The 24,136-nt window shown below is 46.2% G+C and overlaps 1 protein-coding gene across 1 annotated transcript in view; it reads left to right on the plus strand.

Annotated features, from left to right (window-relative positions):
* Positions 1–24,136, plus strand: part of LOC128912415 (S-adenosyl-L-methionine-dependent tRNA 4-demethylwyosine synthase TYW1-like) — a gene marked incomplete at its 5' end in the record, with an annotated part of 119,835 nt that overhangs the window by 44,559 nt on the left and 51,140 nt on the right. Inside the window, 3 exons of the mRNA XM_054208252.1 lie at positions 4,575–4,684; positions 10,879–11,056; positions 14,915–15,050. Of these exons, the coding sequence (XP_054064227.1) occupies positions 4,575–4,684; positions 10,879–11,056; positions 14,915–15,050 (424 nt within the window). The remainder of the gene's footprint in view (positions 1–4,574; positions 4,685–10,878; positions 11,057–14,914; positions 15,051–24,136) is intronic.

The following is a 24,136-nucleotide window of genomic DNA, read 5'->3' on the forward strand; positions in this document are numbered from 1 at the left end:
TCTGACAAATCTTTTTATTTGATTTGATTTTAAAACATGAGAAGAGTCCAAATTTTCTTTTGAAAATACTGAATATTTTGTCACTTTAAAAGTGAGAGTTCTCTTTGGGTGATCAGACATCCAAACATTGGACTTCAGCCTTATTTGCCCAACTTTTTCTCCTCTAAAATTGTTTAAAATTATCAGCATTTAGGAATAATACCATCCCTCTTGAAAAGCTTTTTTTCTCTTCCTGAATTTATTCATAACAAACCATTATTTTTCTCATTCCTGCCGCTAACAAAAGATTGCTCAGAGCAACATGAGAGATAATTGTCTGTTATTTAACAGGTAATTTCTATAGAAACATTGTGTTCCTCTTCCTCAGACAGCAGTCTAGATAGGGATTTTTTAATTGTTGTTCCTATCAAAACTTCATTTTCTTTTTAAAGTGAGCGTCATCCGATTTGAGACAGTAAGTCTGAGAGACCTGAAGTGTCTCTACTTTGACTTGAAGTCTTTACTTTATCCCCCCCACCAGGCAGTTTGCAGTCAAATGCAAATTATGGCTATGTAATGCCATCAACGTGGTGATCTTTTTAATTGCACGTGGTCCTCCCTGAGTTTTCATCTCCAGCCAGGTTGGTTCCACCTCAGATGTGGCCTCCTTGAGCCATCATTCAACTCCTGCGAGCTGCTGTATAGGACCGGGACAGACCAGGACACAGCCCTGCAGGTGCCTCTAGGGATCGATCTAGTGTCCTACTGGTAACTAAAGGATTCAAGTTTTCCACCTTGATTTGTGCTCTCTAACAAAACAGCGCTACTTACTGAGCATTTCTTTGGGCACATTATGAGAATATTGGATAAGATGGTGTCAACCTCTTTCCCTTTGCCTGCAAGGACCAGTGGTGGTCTTGGCATGAAACGTTCTCAGCAAGTTCGTGTTGGCTGTTCTGCATTCTGGGGCTTACCAAACACTTATTTAATCCAGTATGTCCCAAGGAACTGGAAGTTAAGAGGGGCTGGTATGGAAATCTTTGGTTCCTGCTAAAATGGGCATTGCATTTGCATTTTTCAGGTGTGTTTTAAATCACTTTTACGTGCTCCTCACAAACTTACAGCTTATTGCTAGCGACGCTGGTACTGTCAGCCAATTCATCCAACATTAACCATCCTAGTGAAAACACTTCATTTAGGTTAGGTATCTCTAACCTGTTCTCTTCCTAGTCCACTCTGGGCTCTTCCCATCGCTGTCGGGAGAAAGTAGAAGAAAAAGTTTCTTCTCATCACGGAAGAACATTAGATGTTGTTTGCTTGCACATTGGACAAGCGCTTTCCTTGGTCTTCCTCTTACTCCTCACATCATTATAGGGAAAGTCTTTCTTGTTAGCTTTTCGTATCTCCTGTGCTAGTTGTGTCTGATTTTCTGCCTTGACCTTTCTGATTCTGACCCTGTGTTCTTGTGCTCTTCCTCTTATTTTCAGCTGGAGGATCGTGAGGTTGCTGAAGAACCTGTGGTTCTGCCAGATTTGGTTTCCTGTTACTCTTCATATTTTTGCCTTTTATTGCCACAGTTTGCACTTCTGCCTTAATAGGGTTTAAAAAAAGCTATCGGTTCTCCTGAACTCCTTTGCCCTTAAACTCTTCTCCTCTGGGGTCTCACCCGCCGGTTCCCAGGGTTCACTGAAGGCTGTTTTCTTGGCTTTCTTCTGCTCTTTCCTCCCTGTCCCTTCCTGGGAGCCACGTGCTCTGTCCTTTCGGGATCGCTGCCCGCAGCATTTCCTTGCCTTTGTGTTCCCCACCAGGTATCGACATCACTGGAGTAAAATGATACTTTATACCTGTGCTGCATTTTTTCCCCTCAAAGTTTCTTGAAAGACTTCGCAATAGGAAGCATTGCTTACAGAAGAGAGCGACCATTTTAAAAGAGGCTATCAAGCAAAAGCTGATTTATTAAAGTAACGCACAAGTGATCAGGGAGGGGGATGCGCTGCCCACTGAAGAATACACCTTCACAGAGGCCAGGGGACGCTTTGGTAAGCTGGGAGATCACAGGTCTGATGACGAAATGCAAATAAAGCTGGGTTGGAGGCAGCCCTGTTACCCAGGAGAAAGCTCCGAGCTGGCAGCTCCCCGTCACCTTCTGTGCAGCCTTGGCGGTGGGGCGCAGTGGCGGTGACGGCTTGTCTCTGAAGTATCAAATCAAACCTGTTTCACACCTGGAATCTTGAATAAAATAAGGGTTTTCTCGTGTGTGTGGTTTTGAGTGAGGGTTTGTTTTTTGTTTGTTTTTTTTTTTTTTTTTTTCCTGGTGTTATTTTTGGAAGGGAAGGAACATCACGCACGACTACCTGCTCAAGCCTGGAGTGGCTGGTGAGGCAGATGATGCAGGGTGTCACCAAGCCTGTGGGGGCACGGGAAGGCGACAAGGAAATTCTCTCTGTGCCAGGGACTGTGAAACAATCTCATCAGCCAGAAGACCTTGCTTCCCCATCCCCCCCCACCATTAGAAGCAAAAATGCTTTCTGCCAAATGAGCTGCTTTGTAGACATGACCTGGTATGTTTATTAAACAGTTAGAATGTGTAAAAATTCAAGGGCTGTTAGACGCTAATAATTAATAGCTGTCCAGAGCCTATTGATTTTCTGCCAACTTGCCCTATTAAATATACAAGGTACAAGTTATGTAGTTAAACATGTAAGAGTTTTATAAATGCCTCTTATAGTTGGCATTCGGAAAACTTTCCATGTTGGCAGACTTGGGGAAAAAAAAAAAAAAAAAGAGAGAAATTCAGAAAGCAAAGCTGTTTTAGCTTAAAGGATCTCTGAGACAGCAAAGCATTTTGAGAGCACTGTTTGAATCTTCGCTCTTGAAGTGGATGAAGCAATGTTTGGACCAAAGGGCTGGTTTTATTGATGCTGGGTCTAGAATTTGTGTGTTTTAGCGCTGTCAAAGTGTGGAGGTGCGGGTCTTTGTCACTTGGAGCAGTCAGTGGGAGTCATTTGATTGTCTTCAGTAGGCACTGGACGGGCCACTTCCTTCTGAGAAAGTGCTTCCCTCTGTCTTTTCTCCTCTAGTTAAATGCTGGGCATCATGTCCTGATGCCTGTGTGGCTGGAAGGCTGAGTACAGCAGGTAACCTCTGTTGTCGCCATGGCTGACTTCCAGGGATGAGGGAGAGTGGAGAGGAAACGGAGATCAGCTGGTCGGAAAACAGAATTTCAGGAGTCTATACTGCTTGATCTTGTTTTCTTCTCCAGGGCTGTGTTAATCCAGTAGTGCTATTTTGAAAGACGCTCAAAATGTGCTACTCTCCTATTAATAAATTATTCTATGAGCTGCAGTAGAATCGATAGGGGAAAAGTATAGAATCTGTTGTAGCATATTTTGGAAAAAAGCAGGTGAAGGTGGAGAGAGAAGGAGGAGGTGAAAGCACAGAAATCCATTGATTTTTCTTAGGGTGAATTATCCCTGTTTGATACCAGTCTAAGTGCAGCGGGGCTACTGGGAGGTGCCTTTCAGCAGGGAGAGGGCTGTGCCCTCGAACAGGCACTCTCTGGGTTGTGTGTGTCCGGGTGTGAGCATAGCGGGTACCACACCAGTCGCTTCTAATATTGCATTTGTTTGTGAGAATGCATTTTTTTCCAGACGACTTTCAACGGCTTTGTAACATCCTCCCATGCTGATGAAATAGGGAATGGGGAGAAACTCCATGTATCTTTCCAGGCAAATCCACCCAAGCACCTGGTAGGCTTTTTCTGGTTTTGAAGAGAACAAACTATGGGTACAGTCATCCTTTCTGGGTAGGCAAGGTGTTGGCTTCCTAACCCGATGTAACACAAGCTGTCCTTCAGATGGAAGATCAGTAATTTTATTTTTTTTTTTTTTTAATCTGCTATCTGCTTGTCTCAGAGAAATTAATGTTTGGGGTTTTTTTCAGTTTTTGCATTTGGGTTTCGGTAACGTCGTAGCTAGCAGATCTCAGAAGTGATGAGAAGCCCCTGTTGAGTAAATTTGGGAGATTAACCAGATCCCACAGCAATGCATCTCCAACATGCTGCAGACTTCCTAGTCCCTTTGGAGTTTGAAGTGGTCTGCCCTCATCTGTCTTGTTACTAGAGCAGTACACAAACACTGGGTTAGAGACAAATTCTGTCCTTCTCAGGGTGGCAGTTGGTACCTTCATAATGGAACTAAAAGTGACTTAGGACCTTCTCTTTCTAGTGCTTTGAGCAGCGGTGGTCAGAAGAGGGGGTAGAACCAGTTTTCCTTTCTTTACAGAGGTCTTTCTGGCTGCAGACCATCACTTTAGCTTAGAAACCTTTTACCTGTGATTCAAAATAGGTACGTTAATTTTAATATAAACTGCAAGGTCCGCTCTTCCTTCTGGGAAGACCAGAGCGTGGAAGGAGAAGGGTAGGAGAATGGTGTTCACAGATGACATCTGAAAGTTGTCAGAAGCAGGATATTGCTGAGAATTTCTTACTGCTTTTAATATTATTAAACAATGCCAAAGTCCTCAGGGCGACAGATGGCTTCTTACATGTATTGTTACAAATGACAGCGAATAACTCTGTCTCTTTTTTCCTTCAGACATCATACAAATCCAGTGGGCACAGAGTGGCGATGGAAGATGGACCAACCTGAAATGATCTTGCAGGAGGCTATTGAGAACCATCAGAATATGATCAAGCAGTTTAAAGGTAACTTCTACCGCTTCTTCCTTGTTAACGATGCTTTTGGAAGAGATAACCATCAGTAGCATCTTCAAACTTCTGGTCATCTGGGAAATACTGTGGAGGAGGCATGAGACTTATAATATCAGAGAGGTGGGGAAGCGAGAAGAAACTTTTGTGGCACACTTACTGTTTTCTGAGATGTTCTACTTTGTTTTTGACACTAGAACATGAGTCAGTCTTTGAGTATTTACTGCTGCCTTGAGGGAGTAGAGTGGAGAGTTGCCTCTTGTGCATCTCACTAGTTGTCAGAGCCTTTTCCTCGGTGTGTGCGGAGGTTTCAGCAGTGGTTAAAGCTGGCCTTGGGTGATGAGGGATCTTGATCCTTATGCAAAAGTGAGGGCAGGTAGAAGGCAAAAGGAATCAGCCTCTCTACCTGATGGGAAATAAACTGCCCAGGCATAATTCCCTGGGAGTTTTTGTCTTGGCTCTGAAACTTCTCGTTAATGAGCGAGCAGCAGCATTCAGGGTATTATTATTTTCAGGAACTATTCAGTACATCTGTTTGTGATTGAAGCTGCAGTTACACAGCACCTCTGAAAACTACTGTATTTTGTTTCCCGTAGGAGCTCCTTGCAAGTTTGTTATTTATGCAGGATGTATCTATATCTCTATATAGAGATGGTTGTTTTTTTTTTTTTTTTGACTTTTTCCCAAATGTGATAAACTTCGTTACCTGCCAAGGTCAGCTTTGTGTGCTGGGAGGCCTGGTCAGCTTGGCAGGACAGGTCTAAGGACTCGGCTCTTCCTAACTGGCAGCGGAGGCTGTGCGAGCAGCAGGAGTGGAATGAAGCAACCATAAAATGTGTAAGATGAGCCTTAGTCTTGGCTGTCATTTTGGGAACCCGTTTGTTTATGTTGGCTGTGCGCAGAGAGAACCCAATGGATTAAAAATGTGTCAAGCAAAAAACCCTTCTGTCAGCAGAGCAGAGTTGCTCTGTCTTGATCACTGGAGTTATAGAATAGGTGGAAAAATAACTCAAGTTTTAGGGCCTCATGAGCTTCATTTTCATCAAGTGGCTGGTTTGAGTCATCTTGCGCTCTCGGACCAGCAGCTCCAGGGAGTCCAGTTCCCTGGGAGCTGCTGTGCTGAACTGGGAGGGGAGCAGCCAAAATAACCAGACCTGGCCGCGCTCTGCCTGTTGCACTTGCGTGGTCCCATGGGCTGGATCACAGCTCTAGAGCTCCACCAGGGGAAGGCAGAGAAGGTGCGGTAGTGGGATAGGGGAAAAACAGTGTTAATTTGGTAGGGGAAGCTTTCCTTGGGGAAGAGGTAGCGAGATGAGTCAGTGGAGGAGGCAGTTGGTGTCAGTGCTTCAGACTAAGCACAGCGCAGCAGAGCTTGAGGCAGGACCCTCTGTAAGGAAATGCAGGTCTCGTTCCCTTGCCTTGGTGCTTCTTTTGCACCGCAGCCATGGGGCAGCGTGGGGCGAGTGCTGAGTGAAGGCAGGATGCCTGCAGCAGTGCTGCCTGCCTGGCCGGGCAGAGCTGCTGCACGGTTCTGAGGCTGCCTGTTAACTCAGCTGGTGGGATGCAGTGCCAGTGCAGCAGGAGTTTGGGTACAGTGGTTTGCATGAGCAAAGAGCATGTGGGATGTCAAATTTTGTCTGGAAGGTTCTAACAACCGTAGACGACTGTTACAGCTATAAACAAGAGCGTTCATGTTTAATGCTTAAGGCACTGAGCACTTCTTAAACTCTACTCTCTTATTCAGTCTATTCTGGATGGCCAGGCTCTTAGATGAGTTGAAATAAAGGATTGTGATCGATAGCTCGAGGTCAGTTGGGTGGCTGATAACAAGCAGGGTGCTTCGGGGGTTGGTCCAGGAACCTGTTGTACGTCTCCATCAACAGACGATGGGGCTGATGGTACTGAATGCACCCTCAGCAGCTTTGCAGGCAATATGAAGTTAGGGAGGGTGGCAGGTGCACTCAATGGCACAGCTTTACTTCAGTGGGACCTTGAGAAACATGATTATTGGGCCAGTAGATGCACGTGGAGTCCAGCAAGAAGTGGAAGGTTCTGTACAAGAGTGTTATAACCCCATGTCAGTCCATGCTGCCGTGGTAGAACCAGGGACAACAGACTTGGGTTTCTGTTTGGAAGGTTCAAGTTGGACATCAAAATAAGCTTGTTCAGCCCAAGTGGTGCTCGGAGAGGTGGAGGTGGTTGGAGGACCCTCCAACCTTGGAGGCTTTGAAGTCTGTTCAGTCAAGTCACTATCACCTTGGTCCAGTGTTGGCAACCGTCCTCTCTGAGAAGGAGGCTGGAGTAGAGCCCTGCAGGAGACCCTTCTAACCAGTAGTTCTATGGCTTTTGTTGTGATTGTTAATGAATAACAGTAAAGACCCCCCTCCTTTTTATGAGGCAGGACCTGACTCAAAATAGTCCTTTAAATTTGCTTAGGAAGAAGCTGCGTGTTTCAAGGAATGGCTAGATTCGCACACAGGTGCTGGTGGGGCGTGCAGGGTATGCTCACGAGGGCAGGGATTGCTCTCGAGCTGTGCGGTACTGGTGCAGGGTGATGGAAGTGTTGCCCCTCTATGGCAGGAATGTCTCTTATTTGCACTAAAGAAAGGTGAAAAGCAAAAGTTACTTTGCAGATGCTCAAAAGCTTCTGAAAGACGAGTGCAGGAATCTGTTTAAACCCAACTTCAGACTAAGGAATAACCCTCTCCTTCCCTTACTACCCCCAGTGTCTTCCCAAACAGGGCTGGGGAGAGGGAAAGGTTATAGATGGACTTGCCAGCATCTGAAAATATTCCCAAAGTGTCGACAGGCCTGTAAGGACATCCCAATTCTTTCTTTTTGGAGCTTATTAAACAAATTCATAAATGTTCCCTGAAACTTCCACATGCATCTTAGCAGAGTTACCCTTGACTTGGAACTGTGAAAGGAGAAAGACCCAAAAAAAAAAAGGCGGCTCCGGACTAGAACTGTGCTGCAAAGTGGAAAAAGAAAAGACGTGTTACTTTTTCAGAGTGATAGATGGCAACATGCTTCCTGTCTTGGGAGCCTAAAAGCAAAAGGTTTATTAAGGAGAAGAAAAATCAGTTAAGAAAAGCCCCGTAGCTCACCGTTAGATTTTGTGGATTTTACATTGTCGCTTCCCTGAGGTGCATGTGAAAATATTGTTAGAGTAGAATCGGTGAAAGCCAAATTGAGTTGAAACGCTGTGCGGTGAGCTGAAGCCAGGGAGATTTAAAAGCTGCGCAGTGTCTTGCAGGATGAACGTCCCCTGCGTGCCGTGCCAGAGCTGTGCTCTGCCCGGCTTGGAAGTGCTTCAGGCAGAAAACATGACTGTCTACTTCCAGCAAACTTCTCGGCACTCTGCAAAGAGTAGGCTGGATTTTATTATGATTGATTCTGAAAGGAAAAAAAAAAAACAACACCAAACCCCAAGCTTGGACAGCGGGATGGCGGGGTGCTGTGTCGAAGGGGGAAGCCAGGCTGGAGCTGGGCTCGGCTGGGCAGCCCCAGGGGCTCCGGAGGGGTTTCCAGCAGGGAGCTGCGCGCGTCTGCGGGATGTTTGAACGCTGACCCCCAGCGTAGAGCAGACCAGACTGTTCGGGCTACTGGAGAAGAAAAGCATGGGGAGAAGATGTCTTGGCTAGAGAGCCCTCAAGGCTCTCGAGTGTCTGGTAATGCTGCTCAGATAATACCCAAAACTGTTGGAATAAATTTGTGCTCTTTCTAAGTACCACAGCTTTGTGTTCGGGTACGCACATACAGATATCTTCGTGAGCCAAAGGAAATGGTGAGCTAATCTGATGCTTTAGTAATTCCACCCACTCTAGTAAAAATGAGATCTTCCTTGAAGGACCAAAAGAATTCTTGGGGACCTTCCATCCTATAGGCTTATCCTAGAGAATGGCCCTCTGTCCTTAGGAGTCCCTGTGCATGCTCTTAGAGATGATGATATGTCATCTTCTCTTTTATTATTGCCATAGTTTGTACTGATTTTGAAGACCATAGATGTTACTTAACGTCACATAACTCTCTTTTAGAGTAACTGATGGAGACATCTTACCGATAGGGAGCTAAGGTGCGAAGGTGGGAAGTAGTTTGTTTGATGGATACATTTTCTAGGCAGTGACTAATAAATCTCTGCGCCCTTGTGAAGGGCACACACAGAATGGAAACATAATTCAAAACTTGGAGTCTCTGATAATACAACTTAGGGAAAAATGAACAAACAAAAAAATGCATGACCTGAACTAGGAAATCCTAAGACTACCTGTGTGTCTTGCTGTAAGAGCGGGTAAAACGGGTTCCTTGTCCCCCCAGTCACGAGGCACTTGTGATGACTGCTGTAGAGGTACTTACAGAGGGGTACCCGAAGTCAACAACGGCCTCTCTAGGGTGACGTGCCAGATGCTGCTTTTCTTTCCCAAATTGAAGTGCACCACTAAGAGAGCGGCTGGAATCAGCTTTCCAAAGGGGATGTGTTGATCAAAGGGGGCTTGGCTGCGTGCTCTGCTGAGCACTGGCGATGAAAGCTGTTCGCCGCTGCCTCTTGCAGAGGCTCCTCAAGTCCCTACGGCTCCGAGCTCCTGCACTTGCGTTGGACCTGCTGTATGCCATACGAAACCTGCCCCGGCTCTGACTTTGCTCAAGTTCATGGACTGAAGACAGGAGCAGAGGTTGAGCGCTGTAGCGATATGGCAGCCCAAAGTGCAGGAGAGTGCGTGCGCTCCCTGGAATACCCACTAATCCTGTTTAGTTTATCCCTGTCTAACGGGTGATTTATACGATCAAATGATTGCGTACGAAACCTCTACCCTCCTCTGGAGTGTATTTACTACATGCCAGATTTGATGTAAACTGTTTTGAGAAAGTTACTCTCAAATTTTACGTGATGTTGGAATTTTTTTCTGTCTGCTTATAAAGCTGGCACAGTAATTACCGTAGTCCAATTGTGAGATGCTGAGGGAAATTAATTAATTCCAAAAATGACTTACAGTAGCTTTAGGAATACAAAAGTTAGTCCTTTAATCTCAGTGTGTGGTTTAGGTGCTTCTTTCTTTTCAAATAAAGTTCTCATTTAGCACTGTCAGGTTTCTGCGGAATAACCATTAGTCCTGTCACTTCTTCAGGACTCAGCCTGGCTGGTTTCAAATGTGCTAAGCTTCGCTCTGATCGCTAACCAGCTTTTCTACGTGCAGCTGAAGCAATATCCACCAACACCTCTTTTTATCTTGGCTTTGCAGCATAGCATGTAATTTTCTGTCCTGCTTGAGCTCCAGCGTCTAGGCAACCAGAGGTGAGCTGAGGACCTGGTTTCAAACTCAAGTCTTTGGTGTGTGGTGTGGTTTTTTTTTTTTTTTTTTTAAGCAGACCAGCCCCCAGTCTAAAACCTCAGATATTATTCGAGTACATCAAGGCACGTCAAGGAAATGTGAAGTGACATATTTGGAACAAAAGCTTGTTTGTAGTCAGAGGATTCCGTACTGGATCCTGAGCACTTGGTCAGATACGGGTGGGCTGGAAGAGAATTCACCTCTCCCCTGCTCTCCCATGGGTAGAGTAAATGTGACTCGGGTTGGTTGAACCTGCAGGAAGCGTTTTCACGTGGACGCTACAGTGGAGCTCCTTGTGTTTTCCTCTTGGTGCTGAAATGTCTCTCGCCGTCCAGGACGGTGTCATGTGTTGGGTTTTCTTTTTAAATGCATCCTCTGTGGAGTTGCGTTTCGTGTGGTGGCCAACGTGGATTCAGACCTGGTTGTTGGTGCTGCGCTCGGGGAAGGGTGCCCAGCTCTTCTGGGGAGCTAGTCTTCATGAGGCTGGGGGGTCACGGGGGGGTCGGCAGCGGAGACAGACATAACCAGGTCGTCTTTTTTTAAGATACCTGCTTGAGATGGCATTTGACTGGCTCTTGTGTTTCTGTCTCAGCATTCAGGCAGCATCATTGAGCTCTTAGCAACAGAAAGCTTGGCTCAAACGTTGCTAGAAGATGGCTTGCGGTAGTGAACAGGGCACCCACAGCCCCAGGCTCCGCGGGTCCGGGCGGATGCTGGCGGATCCCTGCAGAGCTGGCTGAGTGGGCGCTGGCTGCGGCCTGGTGTCCCCTCTGGTTCAGGAGGGCTCCGGCTGGTTTTGCTCAGTCTTCCCTTTGTGCCAGGGCGTATTCTAGATACAGGATGTTTTCCCTCTTTTTGCAGGCGTGTCAGGAGTGAAAGCAGATCGGTTCGAGGAAGCGATGACAGCAAAGCACTGCGCGCTCTCACTGGTGGGAGAGCCCATCATGTACCCGGAGATCAACCGGTTTGTGAAGCTCCTGCACCAGCACAGCATCTCTAGTTTCCTGGTTACAAATGCCCAGTTCCCAGATGAGATTAGGTAAGAGCCGGACAAAATATCTCCCTACTAAAACATTTGAGTGCTGACCTGTGTTTTAATTCCATTTTATCGCTCGTCAGAGTCAGCTCTGCGTGAGCACTGACAAAGAAGAAGTCCGCTTGGCATCTATTCGTTTTTAACCTTTATCTCCCCATGCTCTTTCTCATCTCTTTCTCTCTCCCAGTTTGATTTTCTTTTCTGCGACTCCTAAACAAAGTGTGATTACTTCTGAAAGTGAAGAGAATGTAATACAGTACCTCCCGGAGGTGCAAGGGAAGGAGAGCGGCGAGTGAGCTGAGTTTCGTGCCTGGGGACAGGGATAACTGGTGTGAATGTTTCTGACAGCTAGAGCAGGAGACTGAACTCATAAGTTGACTTTTTGGCTTGTGCGCTTCTCTTGCAGTCTGATCTTCGTTCTAAATCCGTAAGACCAGCCGTAAGGGCTCAGACCAAACATCTGTACACCCCAGTGTCTCCAGCGGGACCCCGAGTGTGGGATAAGAAAAGGCGCCAAGTGCCTACGCGTCTGCAAAAGTGGGATCAGTGCTGTTTAACCTCCCACTCAAAGGGACCTAGGCTAAACATTCAAAACATCTTAACGAACTCTGAAAGGGCCTGTACAAATGCAAAGGATCCCTGTTTCTGATGTTCTTGAGCAGCTGGGATGCTCTTAACGAAATCCGAAGTGATGTAGCAAGGGAGCGCAGCAAGTGGTGTGAGCTGCGGGGTGGTTGGGAGCTCGTCGGAATATCGTCAGCTTGATAACGCTGACAAAGTCCAGCCCCGGAGTTACGCGAGCGCGTCAGCGGAGCTGCACGCAGGGTGGCTTTGGTATGTCACTTGTCATTTCAGCTCACGGACTCTCTGTGTGAGCGCTTTCTGCTAAGAGCTTCCTTTTCGCTTCCTTCTCCTGGTCTGAATATGGCAGTGAGGGGGGAGGGCATGCAATTTTTGAGTGAGTAATTATACACTACAAAGGCATTCCAAACGATTGAATAATTGTGTAATCAAGTTACTTTAAGTCATGTATTATGTGCCTGATAGACAGAAATTGCTCTTTCCTAAAAATAGCATTTTAAAAAGAGCGCACAGACTATATTTTGAAACTTGCATTTCTTCGGATCCGCTGACTGTTTTTAAAAAGAAACAAAAAAGAAAGCGATAAAATGCTAGTCTTGCTGTCTTAAAAATTGCAGCTGATCTTTGGCTCATCAAAGCAAACTATTTGCTTAATATGGGAACTGAAGTATGCACCAAACTCACTTTTTCGTTGTCAGCAGAGGGGAGCTGTAGTTTAAAAGTTTGTCCTAAAATAGGCAACATGATCTCTGGCGTCCCAAAGTGCAAACGGGGAGCGTGGCCTGGGTTTAGGGCCCTGCGGGACCCCCCTGGCTGGGTCTCCAGCATGGTGCTGCCTCTGCCTTCCTCTCTCCTCTCTTCCTCCTCTTGTATTTGGACCGCAGGTCCATCTGCCACCAGGCACACACGTGTTTCCATGAAGGGAAGGAGGTTTTATAGCCCGTGAGCTCGCATGGAGCAGTTACCTGCCTCTTGGCCTCTTCTCCCTCTTGTTTCTGGTTAATGACTGTGAACAAGAACCCTTGTGTATGTGTTTGCATTTATGAGCGTCAATAATAATAATAGTGAGCAGATGCTTATTATTGCTCATAAGAAAATGCTTATTTTTATGATATTGCTGGTTCTGGTCTTTGTATCATTGACTTAGGCTGTGTCCTGTCTGGCTCGTGAAATCCCCTCATGGCTGGTGGCCTGGAGTCGATTTATTGCTCTTGAGTTGTGCTGTGCTGCTCGGCTGTGATTTCTGCCCAAGTTTGTATGTGGTAAATGCCATCAGTTTGATCTCCTGGATGCAATCGCAGCTGTCTAAGCTAGCTTGGAAATTACAACCAAAAAATTAAGGATGAACACTGGAAAATCTATCCTAGTACCATGCAGCTAAATTTCCTGTTAATTATGAAATGTAGCTGTGTTTCGGGAATGCCAGTCTGTGCTCTGCTTCTCCCTCGTGCTGGCTGGACCCATGACTCCTTGTTGCCCTTCGGCACAGCGCGCACGAGGCTGTCCTGGCTCCAGTCCTGGCCACGGCAGAGCCCTGGGACCGCTCTGTTTTGGAGCAACGTGGGGCAGAAATCCCTCCCTGAGATCTCTTCTAATTCCTTAATTTTCTCCAGTATAACAGTGAGTCTGGCTCTTGCCTGTCCTTAAGACTGAGATCCGCAGAGAAATGATTTTTCTCAGCTCGTGTTTTGAAAAAAAATACTCGCTCCGTTTTCAGTAGGGCCCATTTTCATTAGGCAAATGCAGCATTAAGTAAAGACAAGAGTTTTTGGCTATGTTCTTTGAAACTGAACACTTCAATCCACTTACACCTAGAACATTTGGTTGTTTTTGGAGATTGTGGCTTTGGGCTGCCAGTCCAGACAACCTTGTTTGCAGGGTTGTTTTTTTTTAACCTAAAATATTAAATTTTAACCTAAAATATTAAATTTGTTCTGGGCTATTTCGTACTCTGTCTAAATAAGTACAGAGAGAATATGTTTCGATAGGTTGTTTGAGTGTCCACATTAAGTGGATTTTTCTGGACAGTAACGCCCTGGAGGGCGGGGGTGGTGGTGGTGGTGTATTTTTAGGTGGCACTGTTTGGCAGATGAACAATAGTTTCTAATTTCTTCTCATCTCCTACAAAGAACCAAATCAAGCCGGGATGTTCGTAGCCTGTTCGTTAACAGACTTCACAAAAAAAAAACCAAACCAAACCGCTTGCAAAATGTTGTCCTAAAAGTGTTAAGAGCGAAAGAGTTACGCGGTGCAATTAGGATGCTGCCACCTCCGATACTTCATCTCAGAGACACCGGGGTGGAAGATGCTCCGAGGGGTGGATGTCTGTTACGCTCACTGGCTTTACCAGTTTTGCCTGTGACAAGGGAACTCATTTTAGGTTCTTCCTCTTAATGCCCTTCATTATCCCTTTGCTAATGGACTGCAGCCTTGCTGCTTCTCCTTTATACCCTTGGGCTTTGTGGAAGGGATTAGACTCAACCCAGGCTCTTCACGCGGCAGAGCAGGTTTAATCTTTTGAGAAGTTACCGGTGTTGGGCTCACAGAGGCTGCGCTCACCGGCGTTATGTGACCAGAAAGACTATATTGCAGGATTTATATGAGATAAGAGCCTTGGAAGTGGAGGGAGAACGCGGTGGGGGATTGTGCTTGGTTTTATCTTCTAAACAGCTTTGATTTCCCTTCAAAAACTTATTTGACTGATGATGCCAGCTGCAGGCCAGGTAAGTTCAACGTGTCCAGCGGTAGAAACTGGCTGAATTATGGCTGTACTTCTGTTGAATGGGGTTATTTTTCCATGGGCCAGGGCAAATGCAACTTGAGGAAGGGACTGAGCTTCATGATTTTTAGCCATGGGGGCTGTGGTGAGAAGCAGAGCCCTTCAGTGCCTCGCGTGAACCACTGGCAGCCTGCTTCGGGAAGCCTTTCTGCGTGTGGTTACAGCCACACTGGAGCGAGGTGTGTCCCAGTTCAGTGAGGAAAAGATAATTAAAAGTTCAAGCAAGGCCCCTGTATGAGACGTTCTTACCTTTGGGGGGGTGTTATTTGTTGAAAGTAGGTTGTAACGTCTTGCTATTAAGGTGATGGTCACTTGGCAGAGATGAACCGCTGGACTTTGATAGCTTTCCCTGTGAATACTGTCTAGTTCCTGTCACTACCGGACCAGCAGAACAGCTTGTTCGGAGCTACTGTATTTTAGGTGTGCTTTGGTAGGAAACCACAAATTCAGCTATCGGTAATGGCTGTGAAAACAACAGTTCCCTTCTTTTTATTTCCAAGGAACCTTGAGCCAGTAACGCAGCTGTACGTCAGCGTGGATGCGAGCACCAAAGAGAGCCTGAAGAGAATCGATCGCCCCCTCTTCAAGGATTTCTGGCAGAGGTTTCTCGACAGTTTAAAGGCCTTGTCTGAAAAGGTACCCACTTAAGAATGTATTTTTAGATATTTTTTTCTTCCTTCTGCACTTTACCTACTCAGGACAAAAGTAGAAGACTTGAGAGGTTGAAGATGGGCCATGGAGTGGGTTCTGGGTGCGTTGGGAGCATATTTACATGTTTTGTACGTCAAGGTGTGTAAAGTCCAGCAGGTTTGATGAGTTTTCCACATGGGCAGAAACTGAATGACAGAAGGGGAGCAGAACATGTGTCCAATGAGATGGTAACCTCTGCTGTGAGTATAAGATGCTATAAGAGATAAAGAGATTATAAAATAATAAAATATTTCCTAATGAAGCGTTTACACCCAAAGCAGGCTGCTGAAGGAAAACTGGGAGTTCAGGGAGCCTAGGAAGAGTCGTAAATCCCCGTGTGGCACTTGGCACTGGTTCTCAAGGGTTCCCTTGAATTTGCAGTGCCTAAAGGACATTAAAATGCACGTGCTGGAGTTTACTAGCTCTAGTCACCCTCCTGCTACGTAGAAATCTGCTTATTTCTGGGAGATTTATCCAAACCAGTAGATCTGAGCATAATTGACCCTTTCACCCTGTCAGTGGTTTGTAGTAGTTTGTGTCCGTGAGACAGCAGAACAGTGACCCGAGGGCCCATGGGATCGTGTCTGCTGCTGTCAGCTCAGAACTTAGTCTACCGTGTAACAGCCTTTGTAGTAGTTAATGAAGCACTTGTGGTCCCAGCATCACATGAATTAATAAGAATAGTGCTTTGTGAGCATGTCTTCCCTCTCATTTACCGATCCTGTGCTCTGAAGGAAGCAAGTACTTCTGTTTACCCATTTGGCAGAAGTTGACGTGTTACCTGCTGAGATGAACAGACAAGAGAGACTGTTTCATTTGAATAATGAGTTTTTCTGCCTTCTGCGATGACAGTGTTGGACCATTTTCTGCCACACGTACTTACGTTAGTAGATCTGGGAGGCTCAGTGTAATTGAGTGACAATTTCTCCCGCAAAGGCACGTGCGGAGCTTTATCAAGCTGCTCGCGTGCAGCCGTACCGGCTGAGCTTGTAAGCAACATCTCAGGCCAAACTCTGAGCTTACTGGAGTCAGGTACAAACTTACTACATCCTCTGTGTGAGTAGAGGAGGCCATGGAAAGAAGGGGAGCTAAAATATCGAAGGAAAAAATATTGGAAAAAGTCTTTTGGGAACTTGGCTTTTGCCCATTACTTAACTTCCCTTCTGCCTCTCTTGACCCTGGATAGATGCGGTTCGTTCGTTGCTGTGTGTTGTCAGAAATTTCCTTGCGAAGAATTGAAGGTGAAAGTATTGGCAAGTCTGTCCATACAGCTAAAAATACTCTGGTCAAGGTGAGGAGGAGAGGAAAAAGCAGCTCAACTAGCAGGTGCATTTTCTCCTCGAAGCAACTGCACTTTGAAGGGTCCTTGAAACGCTGATAACACAAGAGCCAATTAATAGTTGCTCCAGTTGGTAATACACTGTTCTGCCAGCCCCCGCTCAGCTGCAGAGTGCATCATCGCACGTAGGGGACAGCAAGAAGTCTTGCGGAAGCTGTTTTTTTGGTTTTTTTCTCGTAATGTTATACATGGTTCTGGTACCCCAGAATTATCTTGAACTACTTCTGGGCAGAAGCACCTTCCCGTTTTCCTTCTGAGCGCGGTGCTTGGTGTTCAGGTGTGGCGTCGAGCACCGCTCCGTAGGACTGCCATGAAGGAGAGGTGGTGAAAGCTAATGCACCTGCTGGTTCTCGAGAGGTACAGCTCCTGTTTCAGAGTAGGTGGGGAAGCGCTGATGCACTGCATTGGGAAAGTGGATGCTAATTTATCTGGAAACAAAATACAAGTCCCATATTTTTCACACTGCCTGACAAACCAGCCAGGCTTATTCAGCTCTCCTGAGCCTGAGACAAGCTGGCATTGCAGCTGATGTGAGTCACTGCTAATAAGAGTCATGGATAGGTTTGATCTCTGCACATTCAAAAAATAAAAATGGGCGAAGGGAGTTTTTAAAACCACAAGTTGTACCTTGCTGTGCTTGCTGTTGTTGTTCGGCAGGTGCTGTTCCTGCGCCCTTACCCTGCTGGCTGCGGTGTCTGACAGCTGCCCCAGCGCTCGGTGCCACAGGGATGCGTAGTTAGAGACAGGTCCTGCTGCAAAATGTTGATGATCCGAATAGACGAGTGGGAGAAAGGAAGAGGAGAGGACATGGTCCTAGGTGACAAAGCAGTGAGGATGTCCTTCTTGGCTGTCACCGCCAAAAAGCAGGCTGATTCTTGTGAAAAATAGAAACGGAAGGGCCCGAACGAAAATGTGTGTTTCAAATCTGTTGCCTTAGTGAGGTAGTTATGCTGATAACGGGTTTCATGATTTTAACTGAAGTTCTGCACAAAGTTCTTGAGCCCCTAATAAAGGAGTGAATTTAATAATGAGTTCTTCCCAGTATGGTTTGACAGCCATATACAGCGTGTTAGCGATTCGTTGCTACGGCATTTCCAATGCAAGTTCAGGAATAAAAAATAAAAATCTTGTGTGGTATTTCTTTCTGCAGCAAAGAGCAAGAAACCCCCTCTTTGTCCACTATTGTTTGGAGCAAGTTTTATCCTTTCTAGAGTGATTCTCATTGAGATTATCTTCATGTTGAATTTTCTATGCTAAGAAATGGGGTTTTTTTTGAGGAGTTTGTTAAACAGCAGGTTGACTCCCAGAAGGCTCCATTTGTTTCTTGTCGTGTGTCTTCTGCCCTCCAAATTAAATTGAGAAGAAAAAGACAGACGTTAACGTGTGCAATTTAGACTGTGCCCTTTCCAAACATCACATTTGAGAAGTCTTGTAGTCTCGTCCTCTGACAGCCTTGAGTTCATAAGAATGATTGAGAGGTGGCTTGACTTGATAGACAAGCGCTTGGAGGAAGCGCTGAGGGTGTGAATCTTTATTCTTATCCTGAGGATCTCTGTTCAGTGGTTGAAAGGCATTTCCTTCAGCCACTGCTGCTTCATAATGCTGTATGCAAATGAGAAATGATGTACAAATTAATGATGAGGGCTCAAAAGCGCAGGAGGGAACAAGTAGATTTTCCATCCCCTGAAGTTTTGTGATCCAGCTGTTGCTTTTTTCAAAAATACCGTTAAACAAACGTGTGCTGTCTGAGTGAGAAAATAAGGAAGCGATGTTCTGCGAGCTCTCATCCACCAGCCGTCGGACTCATGATCCATTTGCGTTTTGGCTTCGTGCTCTATTTCCCTCATTGTTCCTTTACCAGATCCTGTAGGCTGAGAAACTTTGCAAACTGTTGTTCTTGTGGTTGTCATCCATAAATCACCAAGCGTTTTCTCAAGCAATAGGGATGCTGACTGAGACAAATGCGAATCCCCTGCTGAATGGCTGAGAAATGAAGTGGGGATGCAGTGACCTGGCGCGGCAAAAGTGCTCGCAGATTTCTCCCCAAGCGCTCTGGCAGTAACTGGAGAAGAGATGGCAATGGATGTACCAGCGGAACATGCCCCGCTTGTGGTTCAACACTACAGTATTGATATCTAAAGGGCGGGGAGCAAGAGGATGGGGCCAGGCTCTTCTCAGTGGTGCCCGGGGACAGGACAAGGGGCAACAGGCACAAACTGGAACACGGGAAATTCCATCTCAACATGAGGAGGAACTTCTTGCCTGTGAGGGTGGCAGAGTCCTGGCACAGGCTGCCCAGAGAGGTGGTGGAGTCTCTGTCTCTGGAGACATTCCAAACCCGCCTGGAGGCATTCCTGTGCCACCTGCTCTGGGTGACCCTCCTCTGGCAGGGGGCTGGACTGGATGGTCTCTGAAGGTCCCTTCTAACCCCTGTGATTCTGTGATTGCAACATCTCTGAGCGTGCTTTTTTTCACCTGTTGAGAGAGTAAGACAACTCTTGAAGGAAGTGGCTGCTGGTCCGTGGGCGTTCATGGGTTTGATGAGTGCTGGGAAGAAGGTCCCTGGTGTCACCTGCTCTGAGGAGCACTCATCCAACCTTGACGTGGTGTCACCTCTTCCGTCTGTGTCTTCTGGACTTAATCATGATAAATCCTGTCCAATCTGCTTGATACGCTGTCCCTCACAGTACTTGCTGTGCTGCCAGCCACCAAGTAGGCATTGCTGAACTGCTTTAACTTTCAGGGGACAGGTGCCAATGTTCTCTCAAACAGATTGGAGCCACGCACAAAGCAAACAGGGGAAAAAACCCTTTAGGTTAATAGATGTTATGGCACTGCAGGAACTGATGATGAAGCAAAACCTTATCCTTCCTGTCCTTCCAGGAGAGTCACAAAAAGCAAAAGATGCAGCTTATTGGCACTTTCTGGAGTTCAGTTAGACTTGTGTCTTTAGACATCATACCAACTCTTGCTTTAGACCTTGAGTGAAACTTTGCCCTCAATCTTTGTCTTCTTCAAGTGAAGTAAGATTTCATAGAGAAACTGGGTCGTGGCTCTTGGGGGTGAGGTGTAGCAAGTGTATTTTTTTTTCTTTTTTAATAAAGGACCACAAAGGGAAATTCTTAGCTCTACGTGCCCTAGGATATCACATATTTGGCGCCTGTGGCGCTCTGCTTCTTGCTGGCAGGTGCTAGAGATGGTTTGTACAGAGAAAGGCATGAAATATAAAAACATCTCCTATTACCGTCTTCCAGCTCTGCATTTCCACGCTGCTTCCAGGTACTTCCTTCAACATTTCTGGGTGATGAGGACGCCAGTTTGCATATTTAAACATTTTCAGGCTTGCAGCTGGCGCTGTTTACTTTAGTATTTTTTTTTTTTCTCCAGTGTGATCCTTTCTTCAGAGTTACCCTTGGCTTCTGTGTGATTATAAATGTAGTGTAAATACATCAAGTTACACCTTAAGAACGTTTTAGTGCTTGTTATGTTATATGACAGTAACAATTGCTTTTATGAAAAGAGCACATTTGATTTGCCTGGAGATTATTGATGTGGTCGCTGGGGGAGGGGAACTGGTTTGTAGCGCCTAGCCTGATGTTTCTGAGCTTAAGTGACTTTTTAAGGAGAATTTAAATGTGAAATTTGCAACAGATGTAAGAATCGGTAATCAATTTTGCCACTGTAAATTTAGAAAAATTTGACTCTTCTGCACAGTAAATGCTCTCCGCCAGCTGTGTGCTTGTTTTAATAGTTTTGCTAATGAGACTTCTGGTGTAAGCCTTTTGAAATGCAATATGATGAGTGTTACAAAGGTACGATGTTTAATATTAAGTTATTGTAGCTGAAATACATCATTTCCTTTCAGTTTAGCTTACAGCAAGCAGCAATCCAAATGCGGCTTCAGCGAGATTCTTGGCTGCAGAGGGAGTGAAATCTTATTTCTTCTGTCTGTTCCAGTACCTCTTGTTTTGCTTGCGGGCAAGAAAAGGGGGAAAAATGTTCATGTATCCACTCTGCAGTCAAAATGATGTGTTATTCCAAGCTGCTGGCTGTGACTGTGTGTCTTCTGAAGACAAGATAGTGAGGCTGGGGGGGAGGCAAGGTGTCTCTGACCACCCCGTGAGCCTCAGCCAGAGGTGGGGGTAAAATCCGTGTTGCCTTAGTCCTTGTCCAATGCATTGTCCGTTATCCCACATCAGTTCCCTTCTCCTCATTATTGGCTGGTGCTTTGGGGTAGCCAGGCCTTGTTCTTGCCAGGGGAGCAGTTAGGGCTATAAGAGGCTGCCCAGCTGCCACCCTCACTGTTTGGAGGAACTTCTCCCGCTTCCCATGTCTTCTGGAAATGGGCTCTGACCTATGAGGTGTAAATGGGAGAAACAGAGTCCTCCTCCTCCGCTTCCAAGTTCGCTTCTCTTTCGCTCCCTGAGTAGCACACATTATTTAGCTTGCCTAGCTTTCCTGCTACTTAACATTTCAGAAGCATTTGCTGTTCTTACTCTTTATTAAACATGACGTTTCTTTTGCCTTGAGCTCTTCCTTAGAGACTGCATGAGAGATGCCAGACTTGGCTTTCGGAGCTAAACCAGTCTCTATTTCCCCCTTCCAGCCCTTCTGTTATTTATTAACCCAATCGCTAGCAAAGGGGCTGCTCTGATTCCTGGGGCTTGGCTTTGGGAGCCAGAACTCCCAGCTACCCCAACAGGCTCCATGGTCTTGGGAAACATCTTCTCACTTTTTCATTCTTTAGCTGTGAAATAGAGCAGGAGTCTTCACGTAAAAGCACCCTGAGAAGACGGAGCATGTGTGTGGGTTTATGTGAACTCTTAAAAAAGGAAAGAGCCAGCCTAAAATTCTGCTTGTGGCAACTAGGCAAAGGAAACTTGTATCTGCACTTTATTTTAAAGCATGTTTTTATTTAAGCCTATAAAGTTGAAGTAACTGGGCCGAATGCCGCGGATTGGGCTTGTGCAGAGCATTGCATAATACCCTATTCTGCTAAACGCATTAGCTCTTGGATTTCTCTACTCGCTGACCGATTATCGATGGCTCTAGCATGATGATTCATATTAGAAGCATTTATTGGGTTTGTTGAATCTATTCGTTTGACATTTCAGGAAAGATGAGTTGACAAAGCATCTGCAAGATTGTCTCGGATGGTGAATGTATAATTGAGGCAAAATAACTGCAAACAAGAAAATGGATTTTATGGGAACGTGGTAAGGGTTGTGCTGGTGCTCCTCCGAAGCAGAGGGAATGTACTCATGGATTCGTGCAAGGCAAATAAAATCAGGAAGACTTACTGCTTTGGAGGGGGTGAGAACCCCTCTCGTAAGGGGTTGGCTACAATGGGCTGAGCTGGGCCGGTGTGTTTGGATGACGTAGGCTGGGCTGCTGGCCCCAGCCTTGCAGAAGGAGCTGGAGTGAGACGTGGACTCAGCGCCCCAGGGGTATTCAGCGCTGCGTGTGGTCTGGTGGCGTGGCCTCTGGGAAGGCTCTCCTCTGCTCGATGGGATCAGCAGGCTTGGCTCAAACTGCTGCTGAAGGTGATTTGACCTAATTCAGTTAGTTTGGGGCTGAAGCAGCTGAAGAGTGCTCCATCTCTTCCTCTGGTTCTCCATTAGGGCAGGATCCTGCAGCAGGTAGGTGGCAGTAGAGCTCCAGGAACGGTCATGTCTTCAGTGCTCTGCTTGTCAGTAATCTTCTTCCTCAGCTCCCATTTCAACTTCTTTGGGTTACCTGAGTGCTTCTTTGGGTTACCTGAAGCGAGAGCAGAATCTGACCCTAAACTTCCTTTGTCAGATTGACATTTAGCGAGAAACCAGCTCATGCAAAGAAGTGCTGTTTCTCCTTGTTGCATGTGGATGTTTGTGCCTTGGCCCTGTTCCTTTTTGTGGAACTCTGCCTTTAAAAATCCAAAGGGAGCTGGTGGCACGAGTTGGGTATTTGTACCTTTGGCCACTTGCTGGTGGGGGTAAATGATGGCTGTGGTCAGTGGGGTGGTCTGTGACCTCCCAAAGCACGTGCCCCATCCGTCGCTTCCAGAGCTGCTGGAGTAACCCATCTGGAGCCTCGTTGACTTGCAAGTTGTGGGCTTGAGAGCCAAGTCCTGCCTTTTCTCCTTGGATGAAAATGCTGTTGGATTTGCCAATGTAAGAAATGCAGGAACCACAACATGCGGATTCAGTGTCTCCTCTGAAGCTGCTGAACTGCTGGAGCATCTTTCATACAAATTTGTGGAGTTTATTGTCTTGTACGTACTAGAATACAGGAAGCCAGTAATTAATAACAGTGACAAAAGGTCAAAGCAAACTGGCAAATCAAAGGTGATTTATTTTTCATTTTTTACACAATTAAGGCCTTTGTGATGGCTGAGATCAGCTTCTGTCAAACTTGTTCAGCCATTTCTAAGTGCAATAGTCGGGTGCAATTACTGTGCTGGCTAATTTGGGGATCTCCCGTTCTCGTTATCCCAGAAGAATGCTTGGCTGCTCATAAATCTGTTTGGTGGAGGAACTGGTATTAGATGCACAGTAAATGATCTCCTCTGACTGCTTAGCTCTAAAACCAGAGGAGCACAGAGAGTATAGGTGGTGGTGAGCCCTGGAACTGCAGAGCTGATGATTCGTGGTGCTGATGCAACTGTTTATGGGCCTGTAAAAATGTGCATCTGCTTCACTGCCTTCATTTCATTCTGGCATTGTGTTGAAATTTGCATAACAGTCGTGGGGAGCCTTATCTCCCTCTGGGGCTCTTCTGAAGAGCCCAACTTTGTGTGAAAGTAGGAGGATCTGAAGGCTTTTCATGGAGACTAGGTCTCTAAAAGTGTGGTTTAATTTGAGATGTCAGAGTTTCAGGTAATATCAAGCACGTACCCACCAAGGCAGGCTCCTCAAATGGGAGAAGAAGTTGTACTGCGCATCCAGAGACAGTTTGGACTTGGTTAAACCCTTTGTGGTATACTTTTTTTTTTTTTAAAGAAGCAATGTAACTTTTCAATCTGTATATCATACTCCTGGATACCTTTGAAATGTGCAAGACAGTTATTCTGTTACAGATTGGGCTCAGACTCCTTTACAGAAGGTGAAGACTGCGTAGCATCTTCTTCACCCGGTGCTGGCTAGGCAGCCTTCCGGCCAAAGGCTCTGCCCATGCCGGCCATTGACCCAAATAGAAAGTTGCCGTTTCTCTTCAGGCTGCCGGAGAGGCAGATCCCCACCTTCCACACCCGTAACGTAATTTAGCAGATGAACGTGTGCCTCGGTGAAACCGGATGAGGAGGTGGTGCTCAGCAGCAGCCGCGAGTGGTGCCTCGCGCCCAAGATTTGCGCTCAGGCGAGTTCGTGAAGTTCGCTGCTCCCCCGCTGCTCTGCAGGAATGGGACGTGGCATTTAGACCCTGACGCTAGCCCTGGTTCTTGCCATGACTTTGGTTTACTTCTGCAGTATGCGTTAAGGGGTTAATTCTCTTTCCTCCTTCACCCAGCCTCTGTTGCATTGAGCAAAGCCTTCCGATTCTGCTCTAAATACTCCGTTTTCATTCATTGCTTCTGTTGCAGTGGTCTGCAGGGAACCGACTTACAAATCTGATGGAGCAATACCACACTTGGAGTGAGGTGGGGACAGCAGGATGCTGCACAGTGGCAAGCGAGAGCTTTAATGTGCTATGTGACGCTTCAGGAGCGTCCCATCTGGTA

Source organism: Rissa tridactyla, chromosome 7 (assembly GCF_028500815.1).
Source record: "Rissa tridactyla isolate bRisTri1 chromosome 7, bRisTri1.patW.cur.20221130, whole genome shotgun sequence".
Taxonomy (NCBI): domain Eukaryota; kingdom Metazoa; phylum Chordata; class Aves; order Charadriiformes; family Laridae; genus Rissa; species Rissa tridactyla.